The sequence below is a fragment of the Ceratina calcarata genome, unplaced genomic scaffold, assembly GCF_001652005.2.
Source record: "Ceratina calcarata isolate Rehan_Ccalc_2016 unplaced genomic scaffold, ASM165200v1 scaffold369.2, whole genome shotgun sequence".
Lineage (NCBI taxonomy): Eukaryota > Metazoa > Arthropoda > Insecta > Hymenoptera > Apidae > Ceratina > Ceratina calcarata.
In genome coordinates, this window is record NW_017160008.1 from 202,482 (window position 1) to 219,536 (window position 17,055).

At 42.0% G+C, this 17,055-nt stretch overlaps 2 protein-coding genes across 6 annotated transcripts in view; both read right to left on the reverse strand.

The window, feature by feature from the left end:
* Positions 1-282: 282 nt before the first annotated feature.
* Pkn (serine/threonine-protein kinase N) overlaps positions 283-17,055 on the reverse strand; it is a 27,028-nt gene continuing 10,255 nt past the window's right edge. For 2 of the 5 annotated variants that reach the window (XM_018025975.2, XM_026814238.1), the window contains exons 4-18: positions 12,631-12,734; positions 11,526-11,733; positions 10,529-10,683; positions 5,559-5,810; positions 5,314-5,464; positions 5,152-5,239; positions 4,674-5,029; positions 4,370-4,608; positions 3,490-3,657; positions 2,630-2,947; positions 2,402-2,553; positions 2,105-2,324; positions 1,926-2,033; positions 1,710-1,850; positions 283-1,637 (exon numbers count right to left, since the gene is read on the reverse strand). In XM_018025975.2, the coding sequence (XP_017881464.1) occupies positions 1,494-1,637; positions 1,710-1,850; positions 1,926-2,033; positions 2,105-2,324; positions 2,402-2,553; positions 2,630-2,947; positions 3,490-3,657; positions 4,370-4,608; positions 4,674-5,029; positions 5,152-5,239; positions 5,314-5,464; positions 5,559-5,810; positions 10,529-10,683; positions 11,526-11,733; positions 12,631-12,734 (2,804 nt within the window). In that variant the 3' untranslated portion in view covers positions 283-1,493. Of the gene's footprint in view, positions 1,638-1,709; positions 1,851-1,925; positions 2,034-2,104; positions 2,325-2,401; positions 2,554-2,629; positions 2,948-3,489; positions 3,658-4,369; positions 4,609-4,673; positions 5,030-5,151; positions 5,240-5,313; positions 5,465-5,558; positions 5,811-10,528; positions 10,684-11,525; positions 11,734-11,859; positions 11,937-12,630; positions 12,735-17,055 lie in introns of those variants that run through there. The other 3 variants (XM_026814239.1, XM_018025977.2, XM_026814240.1) reach the window with 3 other exon arrangements.
* Positions 5,912-10,521, reverse strand: LOC108625741 (flocculation protein FLO11). The gene is made up of 2 exons (XM_018025978.2): positions 7,634-10,521; positions 5,912-7,571 (listed from the first exon to the last, which is right to left on the reverse strand). The coding sequence occupies exons 1-2, from the start codon at positions 8,510-8,512 to the stop codon at positions 6,231-6,233; spliced, it is 2,220 nt and encodes a 739-aa protein (XP_017881467.1). The 5' UTR covers positions 8,513-10,521; the 3' UTR covers positions 5,912-6,230.

The window sequence follows — 17,055 nt, forward strand, 5'->3', positions numbered from 1 at the left end:
TAAAACTTGTATAGCAATTATTAAATGATTCAATAAATTCACAATAATATAAAGTACGCGCGAGTTTAGTATTATTAGAGCTAATGTATCGTGTATTGCTATTGAAATCTTTTGAAAATTATGTATGGAAGCAGCATGTTCATTGTTTTCAACAAGAAGACAAGAATAGACATTTTGTATCTACGGAATTGTTACAAAAATCTTTCACGATCTATCGTGTAATGATTACAGAGAATAATCATGATTCACAAAGCTAGTGATACAAAACAAAAAGGACAAAAATGAGGAGGCTATGAAGTGATGTTTATTATAGAACATGCTAATGAAATCTTAGGCTGTTACCCACGTAACATATTAAGTTAATGCTATTGTACTTACAAGTCTTACGCATTGTTACTTCTCAATATTTGGTTACATATTTACAATGTATAGCACTAGAACACCGTAAGTATTCTATCACACACTGGACCCATGAAAATATGTAACTAAAGCGATACTGTAAAATGTATAAGAACATCATAGGAATCAAACTTGTGGAATTCTTTTTTGAAAAGTAAACGCTGATGCGGTCAATAATACTTCGCATCGGTACGAGTCAATCGTTAATAACTGGTCTTAGTTTCCGTTCGGTATTAGTGATTAGGTACACGTGACTAATATAATTAAAGCGTCCAGTGTTAATTGTGATTATATTGATCAACACTGTCGTACATAGTGCCATTTCTCCATTCAATTCTCTATCACATGAGCATGAGCAAATATAACTACGTTTTGATTTATTTTCTGCACTTTATGAATTATAATATATAATGTTTATACAGTGAAACATTATTTACGTTACGAGGATATATGATTGTTGAGTAACTGGAGTATGATTATTATACGTAGAAACGTACGTGCAAAGTGAAAGTTGCGAAATAATACTTCGAACGGATATATCATTTGGTCAATATTTAGAATCGCGACGAGTTCTGATCATTTTCAATTGAACCGTATAAATATTTATAAATCCTGATTACAAACGGCAGCCTTGTATCAAAATATGAACATGATACAAAAGTACAATTGTACAATTTATGTTTCCCTTCTGGTCTTTCGGTTGATTAAAAACCTGAACATTACGTTCGACTATTTAAAAAAGGCTTTGATTATTCACTACGTTGTATATAGTTGTGATGAATGCAAATCTGAATGTATATAAACTACGAGTTAAACGTTTTACATTCACACATATTAATTAAAAACCTGAGATTCGTATATTGAACATTCCTCTTTTAATTCTATATGCCGAATTATATGACGGTATTAAAAATAAAACATCTGTACAGTGACGTAACGTTAGGAAATATGGAACATACTATCCTGATAATCGAACAAATGTATAATTATCGGTGTTATTAATTGCCCCTAAGATGACGTTTAAAAAATAATAAAACGCTAAATGATCATTATATCAAATTTAACAAAAAAGACGATCGACACTGTTACTATGGCTAGCACCAATCAGCCATGTACGTAAAATCGGTAAATAGATCTTGTTCTAAATCAGTAAGTGGTCTAGGATCTTTAGGTGGAGTTAATTGGGGTTTCTCTGATGTGAACTCTTCATCAAAATTACTAACATCCTCCACAGAACGCTGAAATGCAATCAAAATTTATCAATAAACATACTAAACAGCACAAAGTAATTAATGAAAATGAATACTTACAATTACGGGAACAAATGGTGGCTTAACACGTCTCAAGAGTAAATCGTCCCAAGATATTTGTCTGAAGAACGCTTGCTTTTTAACATCTTCAGCATCTTTCTCGCTACTGCCCAATCGTCTATCAGGATTTTTCCTTAGTAACTGAAATCGGACGAGAAGAATATTAAATTTATCGTCTTAACAATGAGAAATTTATTTAAAAATTGACGCTCTTACCCTTCGCATTATTGCTACCGCTTCTAGTGAAAGCGATCGTGGATAATGAACTTCCTCATTCACGATAGAATCGAATACCTCCTCCTCATCGTCACCAGGGAATGGTGACTAAGATAGACAATGATAATTAGTATTCAGTGATAGCGATGCATAATGAATTCCAATTTTACTATGCTCACCTCGCCAACAAGCATTTCAAATATTAACACGCCGAGACCCCACCAGTCAACAGCTCGTGTATACGAGGTGTCAGTAAGAACTTCGGGGGCCAAGAATTCCGGAGTGCCACAGAATGTCCCTGTCCTCTCGCCGTATCCCATTCCCTCTTTGCATAAACCAAAATCCGCAATCTTTACGTACCCTTCCGTATCCAGTAATAAATTGTCTAATTTTAAATCTCTGCAAAATTTCATATAATAACATTTAGTAAAATTGATTGTACGTTCTGTTTCTTATTCTCATTTTTAAGTATTTACCTATATATAATTCGACTTTCGTGCAAATATTGCAAACCTAACACGACACACGCCGAGTAAAATACAGCCCGCGGCTCTCTGAACACTTCCGCGTGTATGTGCATCATGAGATCTCCTCCCGCTGCATATTCCATTACGAAACACACATGTGCCTGTAAGAAGTCAAATTTATTATGTAAGCCTTATTAAACAGTAATTATTAATAATGAAAGTGAAATTAATATATACCTCAGTTTGAAAGCAAGCGAACAAATTTACAAGGAAAGGATGACGAGTCGCATTCGCCACTTCGAATATTCTCTTTTCCGAGAGCAACGACTCTACTTCGTCTCTGGCTATTATGTCACCCTTCTTCAGTGCTTTAATCGCAAAGTATTCCCCTGTATTTCTGTACTGCGATAGGATTACTTTTCCAAAGTGGCCACGACCAAGAACCGAAAGTAGCCTAAAGTTCTCTATAGTCATTCCCGTAAGTTGCGAGTGTCTCCTTGACTCGTAAGCACTGTCTCTGTATTGAGAAGGCTTGCTCGGCATTTCGTATACAACCTACAATCATCGAAATATATTAATCAAGAATAATATACTTATGAGAGATAACGTTACACTAACGTATTAATTTTTATATTAATTCATAGTATTAAATGTTATTATTCGGTGTATTGTACAGATCTGTTAAGCATAACTATAAAACTTGAATTATTCAGTGTAATGCATACATGATTAACGTGTTCCATGACCAAACTCGGTTTATTAAATTCCACGTATATAGTAATATTTTCACTAATGAATAAAGAAATCACTAAGCTGTTGAGTAATCAAGTATTGCGACATTTGAAGCGAGATAAGTGTGGAGATTATACAAAACATTTACGAGTATCAAAAGCTTTTATACATAAAATACACACAGGCATGCAAAAAAATTTTACTACTGGAGAGAGAGTTATTGGAATGATAAAAAAAAAGAAATAGTAACGGTGTTTCGTTAAATGTTGTTAACAGAACAAAATTTTATGTTGTACGTGTTAGTGGTAAAAAGGAGTATAAAAACGACAAATAAAAATAAAGCTGCGTGTATTGGAGGTATGTACCTCATCTTCAGGAAACTCGACGACGGGTTGGGGCGAGGGTGTGCGTGGAGAGGGTGGTGCAATCAGCACGGGACGAGGCTCTGTTACGAGAGGCCTCAAAATTGCCCCGTGAGGACCTCCCTTTTCCTCGTTGTGCAGGAAGTCAAATTCCCTTAATGCACTCTGTAACTACATTACTATCTGCTTAGCTCTAAAAGCTACTTTAGATTGCAATATACTTTAATTATAGTGAGCGAAAATCGGCTCTAATATACAGTACGCAGATAAATTAATCTAATCATCCAAAGGAGTTTGACGCAACTTCTTTTAAACGAATACAGCACGATGCGCATTATAATCTATGGTTGCTGCGTTGGTGCTACGCGTGTGGAAGATGCTTAGGCGTAAAAAAAACAAGGATTTAAAAAACATAAAATTAACGTAGAAATTAAATAAAATAATTGCATGCTTTTAAGCATTTAATAAGTCGTTGCACTGTACGAATTGAATTTTCAAGATATCTATACAAATCTATAGTACCTTCGAAGCATTTGCGCAGTTGAAAATAAATAATATGTGCTATCATGCCTTAACGAAATATATAATATATACAAACGTTAGCAAATATATCAACTTAATATGGGAATAATGCACTGTATGCACATATTCTACATGGTTTCTCTTTACCCATAACCAGTGTACCAAAACCCTAAACCTCTCAAGTAAATAGAAATGCTAGAAAAATGTCGAAATACGTACTTGCCGAAATATAAATAATTACTGTTTCCACGAGGTATAAAACATTGCCCGAAAGAATTGTTTCCTAATACATCTCGGAAAATGTAAATGTCTCGCCAATAAAAACTATAGGGCAACGCAGTCTAAATATTAGATAACTTACCTCTTGGTCTAATTTCGGCGGCGGCGGTGGTGCAGGCATCGAGGGTTTCTTTGTAACCGTAGGTGGAGGAGGCGGAGGGTGTTCTGGAGGTCGTGGCAGTGTCGGACTATTACTCGAAGTTGATAATCCTAAGGGCCTAGCTCCGCCTAAGCCACCCTTCTCAGGATCAGGCAATTCTCCAGGGGTTTCTGGTTTGTCTTCTAACGACGTGTCGAAAACTAGTTGCAGAGGTTGCGGTCCTAAACATATGAATTTGTAAAGCTATCAATCACCATCCTTAACGCGGTGAGCAATGTGCATTTACCTGACGGCGGACTTTCGGAGTTTCTTGTATTATGTAACGAAGGAGCTGATCGCTTCAGAAGCCTGCCCCATGTTGCAACGTTAATGTTCATTTGATTAGCTCGCGGGAAGTTTTTCACTTGTTGTTTGAAGATCTTACGTTGCCGTTGCAACTTAGGTTTCCTCGAAATCATAGGGTTCAAGAATTTAATTTCAGCGAAGAGAAGACCTTGCGGCTCTAATTGCAGAGCCATCCCGTGTCTCACATCGTCGATGAACTCTTCTAAACGTAAAAACTTTATAGCACAAAGTGACCTCCAATCTTTCCAATAAATGCCTATTTCAAGTTCTCTCGATTTATCTAGTTCGATGGAAAACCTATAGGAACAATGTACGTGTATATGTGACATATTTGTAGCTTTTTCTATATATAAAATTTAGAGTATTTCTACTTTGATACTGTTAAAAAAACTTGCATACACGTAATAAAAAAAATATACCTTTGATCCCAAGCCTGCTGAGAACATGGACGCCAACTCGTTTGCCCAACTGTTTGGTTATCCAATTTAATAACCGCCATAATATCATCTGTAACAAGAACAATGGATATTATATCAAAATTCCTGTATACAATTTCCTAATATTTACAGAAAGATACATACTACTCGTTTCATCTTTAACACTGTACGATTTGCTCGAACTACGTCCCGTGACACCTTTAACGAAACTACGTAGATCCGGACTAGCAGGATGCTCTCTTCTTGTACGTCCGGGCACTTCCTCCGCTAAGTCTTGACATCCCATTAATCTTACCTGCAATTACGAATTGCGTACACTGATCCATTACTGTTCCAAAGAATTTTATATAAGATATTTCCATCCCAATTGCGTTTGTCATGTTTTTTACCTCTAATTGTCCAGTGACAGCAGCACATCTTGAAACCGAAGCAGGCACCGTAGCTTTGCCCTCCAGAGGACCGCGAAATGGTTGCAAAGACGTGTACGTTACAGGGACTGGGCTGGCTGATTGTACGCTAGCTAATTCTCTCTTCAATTGCGCAGCGGTCCCGCTGTCAGGTGGTAATTCCTGCCTTCTAAGTTCAAGGGATAATCTCAGCAGGTCCAATTTTCTACTTGATTCTGCGAGACTTGCTTGGGCCTAAAGTGATTTAAAAGAAAATATAAAAAAAATATAGTCTAAGGACGATTGTTTGTGTAGATGAAAACAGGGTTACTTTATGTGTAATGAAGTGTCATAACTAATATAATTAATATTTATTAACAGCATTAAGAGCATAAATAATTGTATCTATCGATTGCTTTACATAAATGCTCGATACTTAGCAGAATGTTTTCGCAGATCACAACAATTGTCAATTATGAATAAAAAAAAGAATTACGAGTATGGAATACAGTATGTTTTCATCAATAAATAACTTAAACACACGCATTATACATAAGAAAACACAACCTTATAATATTATACATTCGATACGATTTCACGAAGAAATAGGGAAAGTATAACTATAATATTTGAGTAACGCATTAAGATAATATCAAGTCTCGAGAACTGTCATTTTTATTTTGGGATGGGACGAGCTATCTTATTTCTATTCAGTAAACGAAAGCCTGTATAGCGTTCGAATTCGCTTATGGAACTAGAACGATCCCGCAAGCTTTCTTTTTCGAAATGGCTTCGACAGTGCTCACAGGAACACGAGGGATTCTTAGAGGGTCCTATATGATGACCTGGCTTTCGAAACGCGTTCACCACCTTGCCGAATATCGAAGCCTTTAGGATATGATCGGTTCTTTCACCCTGAGGAGTCATAAAGGGTGAAGTGACTCGCGAGGGTACTTTCGACGGAAGAGGGGAAGGGCTCTTGGAACCGAAAAACCCGGTTTGCTCGCGAGAAGCATATGGTTGCGGAATAGTGTCGCTATGCGTTGTGGAATCAGAATGATTCTGTGAATTCTTTTGCTTTAAGAGCTCTTGCTCTGCCATACTTGTGATCGTTTCCGGATACTCGGTGGTGGTTTTACTTGTTCGTCGAACACTCTCAGTTTTCTTAACCATTCGTTGAGTCTCATCACTAGATATGAAACTCCACCCGACTGTACTACTTCCGTCGGTATCGTCGCCGCTGTCGGCTGACGACCATCCCACTGCTTCGGACTTCTCTTCGGTCTTCTGCTTCATCTTCTGTTCTCGGAACATACGTTTGCGTTCAATTTCCGCAGAACGCCATTGCCTTTCCCCGCTCTTGGCCTTTGACATCTCTTCCAGTTTTCGTACCCTCTCTCGATCGGTACTACTAGCATACTCGAAGCTGTCACAGGGAGTCAAAGCGAGTTTGCTGTTTATCAAAGATTCTATGTCCGATAGGGTATCCTTGGACGAGGTCGCAATAGTAGAGTCGTAATCGAACGGAATACCCGTGTTAGATGATGCGGCAGACCAAGGCGCCGAATCAAGATCTCGAAGCGCGGTGTACGAGCTGTACTGCGAAGGATAAAGCGAACTGAACACGTCATCGCTGTCGTATCCCTTCGAGCTAGCTATGGAAGGCATCCTCATCGGCGCGTTCTTGAAGCTGTCGCATCGCCGTTCCGTAGCCCGTTTCAAGAACGCTTTGTCATCTTGAAATCCCCTAGGAAGTACATCGCCCAACACTTGCGTATGCGTGACCCTCAGGTCCGGGTTCTCGAACACCGTCATAGGAGTGTCGCATTCGTTCTCGCTCGATGTGTCGGAGTTTTCATCGTCGTCGGACCCGGTGCAATACACGTCGATGTGCACGGTTCGCGATTTGCGCTTCGCGCTGTCATCTTTCCCCGAAGAATCAGATTTTTCCGTGTCCTGTGTCAAAGGAGCGGCACTCGCGATCTCAGAAGTTGTCGATGGCGTTCGATTATCTTGCTAAAAGCAGACACGTACGAATCAAGTTTAAGTGCCTCTCGTACCTGGAAGAAATAACTCACCTTCTTCTTCTTCAGCTCGTACGAGGGTTGGAGACCGGTGCCCGTTTTTTTTCTCACTTTGCTCTTGCTGACGACCGTCGACGTGGATTCTCGGGACTCTATGTCCGTCGTTTGTGAAGACGCATCTTTGCTGATGGTGGTCGATTTGGATGTGACTTTGTCCTCGGTACGGCTGGAGAAATGCGTACTCGACGCACTGCCCTCCTCTTCGCAAACTTCCGGCACTGTGCTGAACTGGTGACGCGAAAAAACGTGTTGATGCGACGAGTGATGACGCCAAGAATTGTCGTACGTATGTTTAACGTTCTCGCTGCTCGCTATTCTACTGGAAGTTTCTTTCTTTGAACTGTCCGTAGTATCCACAGCAGATAAAACTATACTGCATGTGCTTCTGCATCGGCGATTGTATTGTTGAGATGGACGACGGGATGGTAAACTTGAGTATGAGAACTGCTCGCTGTTGTAACCCGAATCGGAAATGTTCATGCCTCGTCCTCTAGACGACACAGATTCATCGTTCGCAGATGATCCCGACGACCTTGGTATCGTGTAAGAACCTGATGTCGTTCTAGGAGGCGGTGTCGACGTGAACAGTATATTTCCACGTTGAAAACCGAACGAGCTGGAGGACGAAGACGGACCGGAAGTGGTGACTACCGGAACCGTTGGCGACGGTGATGATTGGGTGGTGTTCCATCGGTATATCATGCGAACACCGCTCGAATCCGTGACAGTCGAGGACACACCTACCGGTACTTGACCGGATTCCGTGGTCGTCGGTGTACCGTGGCGAATCGTGACTTCTGCACGCACCAGCCACGGCGGCGGTGGTTGCGTGTTATCCGAATTATTACTGCTGCTTCCTGGCCGCCCGTACATACCGTCGCCTTTTTCTTTAATCTTCTCCACGCCGTTATCCACCGCAGTACATCGTCGCCGCGAGGGTTCAATCGGTTCCTCCTCTGCAAGGACGCATCAGTGCAGCGACCGCTTATCTCCTCCGTTGCGAAGAAAATCCGACGTTCTTTTAATGGCGTCGTTCCGTGGCACATCGATTCGAACGATCGCTCGTTTTCGCCAGAAATGGAACACTACGTGGCTGCCCGTTCGTAGCCGAATTCTAGCAAATCGTTTAACGGTCTGTTTCACGAAGCATCCGTTGCGCAATTGTTATAAAAATTGATTAAACGGTCTCGAAACGAGTGAGAGTATTTTCAGATAGTGTTTCACAAATCCGTACATATATTACATAGTTCTTCGTGGAAGAACGGCGATTCTGTGATACTGCGTCTCCGTGGTCTATTTTCAGAACCGGTATTACTGTATTCAAGCAATTTCGGAGTCTCTTGTATCGTCTCGATATTACGTATCAAAATTGTAGAGCAGCACTTACACCGAAACCGTTCTTATGTTCTTCGCTCTTCATAGGATACAGGCATTCATTTCTATTCTCACAAGTGTTTCAACATGTTTAACATGGCATTATTATAGCACTATCACATTTATATATATATAGTTCAATTTACGATCTTTGCCGTTCAAAATGCGTAGATAGAGTTGAAATATCGAATTAGTTTTCCATGAAATGACAAATCGTACGTAGAGTTCAGCTAGATATAATTAGCACAATAAAATTGGAGCAGCGTACAGTCGGTCCAAGTATACCTGGAAACAGTTGATACTTTTACGTGAATCTCAGCGTTCACTCCTTCGATCCTCTTCTACCGCTTCGCAAATCAATTAGAAAATAATACTATCCTCGTTTGTGAGTCTAAATAAATGCACGTTTCCTTCGTCCTTAAATTTACGACTATTCGGAAAGTGAACTCGGTTAAAATAACTTGTACGTCAACTCGTAGTCAAGACCTCGTCTTCGCAGTAATCTTCAACGTGCAGCACGTCTCGCTCTATTTCTGTTAGTCAGCTTCCATCTCGGAACTTCACGGAAGTGCTCGGTGATTCTAAAAAACCGCCGAGAAGACGATCGTCGTACGTGACAGCTAGGAACCTCTTTGTTTGAGCTTCTTGAATTTCGTTGAGACTCGTTGCATCCACAGGTGCGAATCTCGGGTAAGCGGCGACGATATCGCGTAACAGACACGTCAGTCTTCTTGGAGTGTGTGGCGAATTCGGCGCGGGGCGACTTCAACTCGAATCAGTCTTCGGATTCAGGTCATACGTTGATTCCCTGGCTTATATGACGGCGTGGATTATCCACGGGTACGGGTATCACCAGCAGAAACGTCCATGTAGAGTACATGGGCGCAGCAGGTCGAGCGGTCGTTTCGCGGCTGATTAGCGCACATGTCGTTGGTTTATCGCGTTGCTTACGACTGCTGGTTATGCCAGCTCCCTCGATAGGTGGTAACTAAGCGCGACCCGAAAAGGCGTCATAGAAGACGCTCGGGGTAGCGGGGATTAAGCAGCGCTATTTCGAGACCGGTGCGTATACGCCACCGCCGAAACGTTCGAAGCTCGACGTAGCTGTTCTACGTCTGACGCGTTTTCGTGCAGCCGGATACAAGGAAAATCGTATCCCTAGTTTCGATTTACGTGGGTTCGCAACGTGGCTTGCTTACGTCATATCGAAAACATGTTTTTCGAATCGAGTCGCGACCACTATGGTCCTCGACTTTGAACGCGATTTTATAGATAAAAATAGCAACGCTAATGAATCTCTTCGTGTAGAAGACGCATTCGAGGAGCGTACAATGAGATGAAGGCTTTCGAACGACGACATGTCTGTCGTGTACAGGTACAGGCATCAATGGTTCTCTTTTAACAGCCTATCTCGAACGGTACAACAGCACAAAAGCTTTTCATTATCGAACGTCAGTTCCTATGTGGCACATATGGTATCGCCACTCACAGTGAACAGGAAATGATCATACGTACCTCCGTTAACGCCTTCTTATCGGCGACTTTGGCACTTTGTAGAAGACGTATCACGTTCTTAGCCCCTTCCACGACTGCAGCTTCGATTCGTAAACGGTGCCGTAGCTCCTCCACTCTTTCTTCTAACGCCAGCTCCAAACTGGGCTCGTACCTATCTGCAATTAGAATTGTCGACTTTATGCCCACAGCTGTGATTGTACCTACCGCGATAATCATTATAAATTCTTACACGAGTCGTACGAGCATTCGCGTTCGCGCGAACACCGCTCCTTCGTGGGGAACAGGAATCGAAAGCACATGTGAGTGAATTACGAACCCCGAACGGGTGACTTACTAAAACGCGACTGTGATCGCTTGATACCGAAAGCAAGATTGTTTTTGCGTCACGCTAGACCGCCGGTGTCCTCCGAGCAGCGTCCATATATACCCGGTTCTTTCTACTGGCGCACGAATCGAACGATAGAACGATAACGATTGATTTTAAAAATTAAATGAACTACGCAACTACCGTGTACACGCAATATACGTATGTAGACTTCTTCATCACCTCGATAAGTAAAACAACATTTTTATTAACGGGTCGTGTATAAATACGTTTAATCTGATATGACGTTAAACGTGACCGTCACGAAATTCTTATTTACAGGGCGCCCGCGACAACGATCATCTTATATTGAATACAGGCCAAGAAATAAAAATGATGCAAAAACTTAACGCAGTCGCATAGTCCACGCTATTCATTAACAGGCTGGCAATTGATAAGTCAAACAAAGATTGCTAAAGAATCGAATGAGATCCTGTTTTCTCTGACCGTTAGTTTCATCAAGCTGCTAGTACACTTCGTACAAACCGTTGACTATACATACTTCAACAGTTATCATAATCCAACCGTGGAACGCTCACAGCTATACTTCTATATGAGTCACGATGTACCCTCGCATAAATACATGGTACGACGGACGTTATAGAATTTTCCTGTTGCTAGATGAATTTGTACCTTTATTGCTAGTCGCCTCTCCATTTGGCGGTGGCGCATCTCCGCGCGCGTGCTGTTGCTGACGAGCTTGTCGCACCTTCATTATTCGCATGCGTAGGAACTCGATTTTGGCGCGAGAATCGTCGAGCATCTGTTGAGCCTCCTGCAGTAATTTCTTATCCCTGCCACTCGTCAAACTCTGTATCATGTTCTCCGCTCCCTGCTTCACCTGAAATGTGAACGAAGATACGATTAATCAACTGCTTCACAGACACTTCAATATTGTAAAGTGTTTACATGTGTGCATGATAGATGAGTTTGAAACTGCTACGCAGTGTTCGTAATTCTGGTTCACCTTGTTAAAGAAAAATTTCGGCATTGTTGCTGCCTCTCTTCGCAAGGTCTGATAAGCGACTACGCGTATCCTAAACATTGTAGGTATTCACCAGCTCGATAGCTAAACCTATTATACCCTGGAACGGATCACGTATTATGACGTGGAGATCCCTTCTTTTCACGTATATATCTCCGGCATTGAAAATTCGTTGACATTGTGGACTGGCGGAAGGCCAGATTCAATGACGCGCGTTTTTTCTTTAAACTCAGCTACGAACCGATCGAATAAGAATTACGGGGCAACTCGTAGAATTGTAGAGAAAGTGTACAGTCTGATAAATCCAGGAAAAAACGGAAAGCTATCTTTAGTGGCGAAAAAATGCCAACAATTCACAGATGACTCACGCAATAAGACAGACTGGAACTGGTACGGTTTCCCTTTTAATCACCCGCGAATCGCAAACTGATTACGGTACCATTACTGCACTAGTCATTAGACACGATTTGAAATGTTAGGATACACTTATCATTTATCTTATGAAGTAATGTACGATGAGTAATATAAAGAATTGCCAATATCATTCCTTTTCTAAACTATTTCCTTTATATTTCTTAGAATAATTCCATTGATATCGTTTCAATACAACGGTATTATAAAAAAAAATTGGTGTATCAATTAAAACTGATATACAATCAGTTTCTATTATAAATTAATAATTGCTTCGGTAATTGGGATAAACAGAAAGACAAATCTTAATGCAATGATTCCTTTTTTTTAAAAACGATGTACCTTGAGTTCAATATTGAGCTGCTTCTCCAAGGACAAAAGACGAAGATCCGTGAATAGACCCTCCTGACTCGGCGACGACGGCCCCATTGGTGACAGAGGCGTGTCTGAAACGAAAATAGGCGTTCAAGATAAGTCTCGATCCACTCTAAGATACTTCGATCACAGAAAAGTTTACAGTTCCCCTCTAAGAAGAGAAACCCATGAAACATACTCTCTCATCGTCTCACTGATTTACGATATAACAACAAGAATTTAAGGAACATATTATTCTGTAGCAGCATCCGTATTTATAAAATGTCTTAATTAAAAATATAATAAATCAACGAGAGCGATATTTCCTTAGAACATAAAGTCAGCGTGGGCGTCTGTTCGCGCCGGTACATCTTGTAAACATCTTAGCGAGAGCCTCGAGTGTCCAACAGTGAAATCGCAAGGTACTCGAATCCCACTTCCTGTAACCCACTGGAGATATCTCCGCGGAGCTCTAAGGACTCCCACGTATTTAATGCGCTACTAAGTATCACAATGCGACCGTAGAAAAAGAAGTTGCTTCTCTTTGTCTCACTGACACCCATAATCACGGACACCGTCGCGATTCGCCCATTTCCCATCGCCCGTTTTCACTAAACTAAACAGACGGTAACGCAAACCCGGCGTTGTACGGGTTATAAAAATGAGAACCAACAACATTTCAGACTTTAATAATAGCTCTTGATTTTAAGAATCTGATTTTAATAAAACCGTAGGGCGAATGAAAATATTTACTCGGGTCCGAGCTTCTGCTCGAGAGTTCGCGTGAAATCTTTCAAGGTAAATCTCGGCTCGTAAAATCGTTCAATTTAGCGTTCATTGTTTCTAGTGCAATTAAGCGGATGTAAATGAAGGTCGCGCGCGACACGGAATCGCGGACTACCTGATTAGCAGAAGCATAACATAATTGGCGTAGCGGTCAGGTATAAATTATACGGATTTGTCGTTAACGCCGCTGCACGAGTCCGCGGTTGTATTTTGCATAATATCGTTCTATATTTAATCGCGTTTGACTTCCGCGAGCGCACGTTGCACAAGACTCCCGATCTCAAAAGCGGATCGCGTTCAGTTGGGAGCGGAAACGTTATGAAAAACGGGTGTAAGGATTATTAAGCGGCGTTTCCGGGCGGATCTGAACCCGAAACAATTATAGTAATCAATTCCACTTACGTAATTACACCGGCGGCGTTTGCGAAACGTGCGCGACTCCCGTTTTAATACGCCGGGCACGCCTCGATACTTCATTTTTATTTCTCTCCGAAACGCAGACCCGGAGGCGACGCATACATGCGCACGGTGTGACGCACACGGGTTTCTTACGTACCAAATGGATTTAATCCGCGACTAAAGGCAGTTGAAATAATTTGAAAACACGTGAAACGCAAAAGGCTTGGGCGCCGACGAAACTTCTTTGGAGTTCGCCAGGGCGTATGCACACGTGGACCACGGGAGCGGGACGGTGAATCATCGATATTGAACGGCTGAATTTAACCAGTCGCACGGAAGACAACGGTAACGAGGCGCAGGAACGTGGCCATCGCCGACAAAGAGGCACGTAAACGCGCGCACGACGCCTATGCAAGCGCACTTGCATCGGCGGTGCGCGCGTAGCCTGACATGTCCGTATAAGGAGAGCTACGGAGCAGGACAGAGAGCAAGAGATGAAAATAAGGAGGATATTGGCCATGGGAATGCATACGAGAATAGCGTCGTTGAAAATCGGTCCGATACCATCGAGACGACTTGTGTGCACAGCTTTCGTTTCACGGGAAACGGAGAAAAGGGAGCAACGGAAAGAAAGAGCGTCTGTGAAAGGGCGATGTCGGTAGAAAATATACGAGGACGATATCATTCAATTCGATGATTTCGATTCCTGATACAAATATCCGACAAACGAAAGATCGCTGAAAAGAACGTCTGATAGTAAAAATATCTCAAAGAATGACAAATAACGTAGAACGTTATATCGAACGCGAGAAGAGTAGATCACTGATCCGTAATAAAAGGTGAAACAGTGGGAGAGAGGTCTCATGGGACAATGCCGCGTCGAGGAGTCCGCGAAACCATGTCATTAGCGCAACGGAACACGTGCCCCATTATACTCTGTTTCTGTGAACAGCGAATGGGCAACAAAGACTCGCCTTGTTTCCAGGCTACAAAATTCTGCGTTATACCATCCTTTTCCGAAGCTTCACCGGTGCGAGACAATGAATAGAATTATTAACGCATGATCTTTTGGAAAAGAGACACGCTCTTCGCCCCCTTCATTTCCACCGGCCGGTTTCTATCTTTCTTTCATCACTTTGACGACTCCGGGGTGCAACGCACGCAACTACTCCGGGACACGGCCGTGGAGAGACGCGCGCGCGTATTACCGTATCTCCTCGAGTGTGCATAATCTGCTCGCATGCACTCAAAGGATGCATAGGGGATAACAGCATCGCGTGAAACTGCTAATCAACGACCCGATCGCCGTGCTACTAAGCCGTGCCGTTTCGAAAGGACCATATTTTCTTCCTCGTGATCTACCGTAAACCTGCGTACATTCCTATGCACTTACTATACGTGGAACGCCGCGCGTGGCGCAAGATTGTCCGAGGGTGGGAATCGTTCAAAAGTGCATTAAAGATAACGAGCAAAAACGCGCAGGCAGTTAGAGAGAAATCATAGATACGGTACGGGTCGCCGTAAAAAGAAACCGCTGCTCGTGGAGACGGAATTACAATTTTTAATCGGACGACGCTCCAACGATCAGCTGTAACATGGATTTCCTCTCGACGTGGTGCGTGCACTCGAGTGACCCTCCGCGCGTCACCCATTCATGATCCCGCTCGCATTGTGCGCGTTGCGTGCAATTCACATAGACGAGCTCGCAAACCATATCCCAGACTTCCTATGGTATAATACATATTAATATTACATGTAAGGAATAATTGGGTTCCGCTACATCGTAAAAGGGGACGGAGTGTGCTCCGCAACATCCTCATTAACGGATTGATTAAAATAATTAACGTGCCTGGAAGAATAGCTGATCGCGAATTCGCCGGCTGGTGTAAAAGAAGCACGAGAATCGGGACGCTTATGCATTGACGACGTAACAATCACTCCCGTCGAGAAAATTGCGATGGAAAATACGTTATTAAATGGTCGAAGCGTTACTCAACCATAGCGCGTCGACTCGACTACTAGAAAAAGTATTTAGCTCTTAACGACGCATCTAATTTTTATTTTTATCAATGGTAAATTGAAAATACAAGAGACCTGTGCGCTCAGACTTGTCAGACCACCAACTATGAAGTTATTAACATAGAAACTACCGTCCGCGACGATCGAGAAAATTGGCCGACCGGTTGTCTAAAAAATAGCTGTGCATTTAAAAGGCGCACCACGAGACCACGATTACGAATGTATTAAAAATCTCGGTATAGACAGGCCGTCAATTAGCTGATATAAATCGCGACGCTAATTCGCGACGGCGAGTGATTTCCTTAGCGAGTTTACGACCGAAGGGAAATGTACACATCGAGTATCGTTCTTGTAAATTGCTGCACGCATACCGAGGCGTACCGTGGAAAGCGTCGTAAAGTGGTTTCACCCAAAGGCTGTTTCTGATAAGTCCGACGGACAGTATCGGTCAAATCTACGGGTGGTTTTCTATCGTTCACCGTCCGTGGGCGTCGCACGCGGCTTGTAATCGTACAGAAGCGACTCGACATTGTATGTACAATCGACGTCCACCAGTCAATGCGTCGATACACGTCAACGAGTTACGAGACTTTTGTAATTCGTGACTCACGAAGCCTTATCGATCTCAGACTTTTATTCGTATCGCGCGATGACGACACTGGCATAGCGAGAATAAGCGAACCCTTAACTCACTCACTTTTGAAGTAAACAGTTGGGTAAGTTGCGTTGAGTAAAGTCTATCGAATAATTTCATATTTGTATTGGGTTATCCGAAAAGTTCGTGTCGCTTTTTGGTAATCGGCATTAGGACAGATCTGAGCCTATCAGGATGATTAAAAACAAATGATGTGTATATAAAAAATCTTGAAATCAGCTTTCCTAGTGAATTTTTCAATTAAAACACAGCATCAAAAACCTACGATCTGCCTTTGGGCCGCTACCGCGCCCCTCTCGGAGAAGTAAAAAAAAATGTTTTTTCTCAGAATATCGAAAACTTTTAATTATAAATAGTGCACTTCTCTTCTAATTTCGATATTTAATGAGTTACATATGATTATTTGGCATTTTATTGATGTTGGCAAAATCCGACCATCCCAGCGTCGAAACGGTGAACTTTTGGCAAAAAATTTCATTTTTCCTTAATTACTCCTAAACCGTTGAATCTACGGGAAAATTGTATAAGACCTTTCTTGTAGAGGACGACGAGAT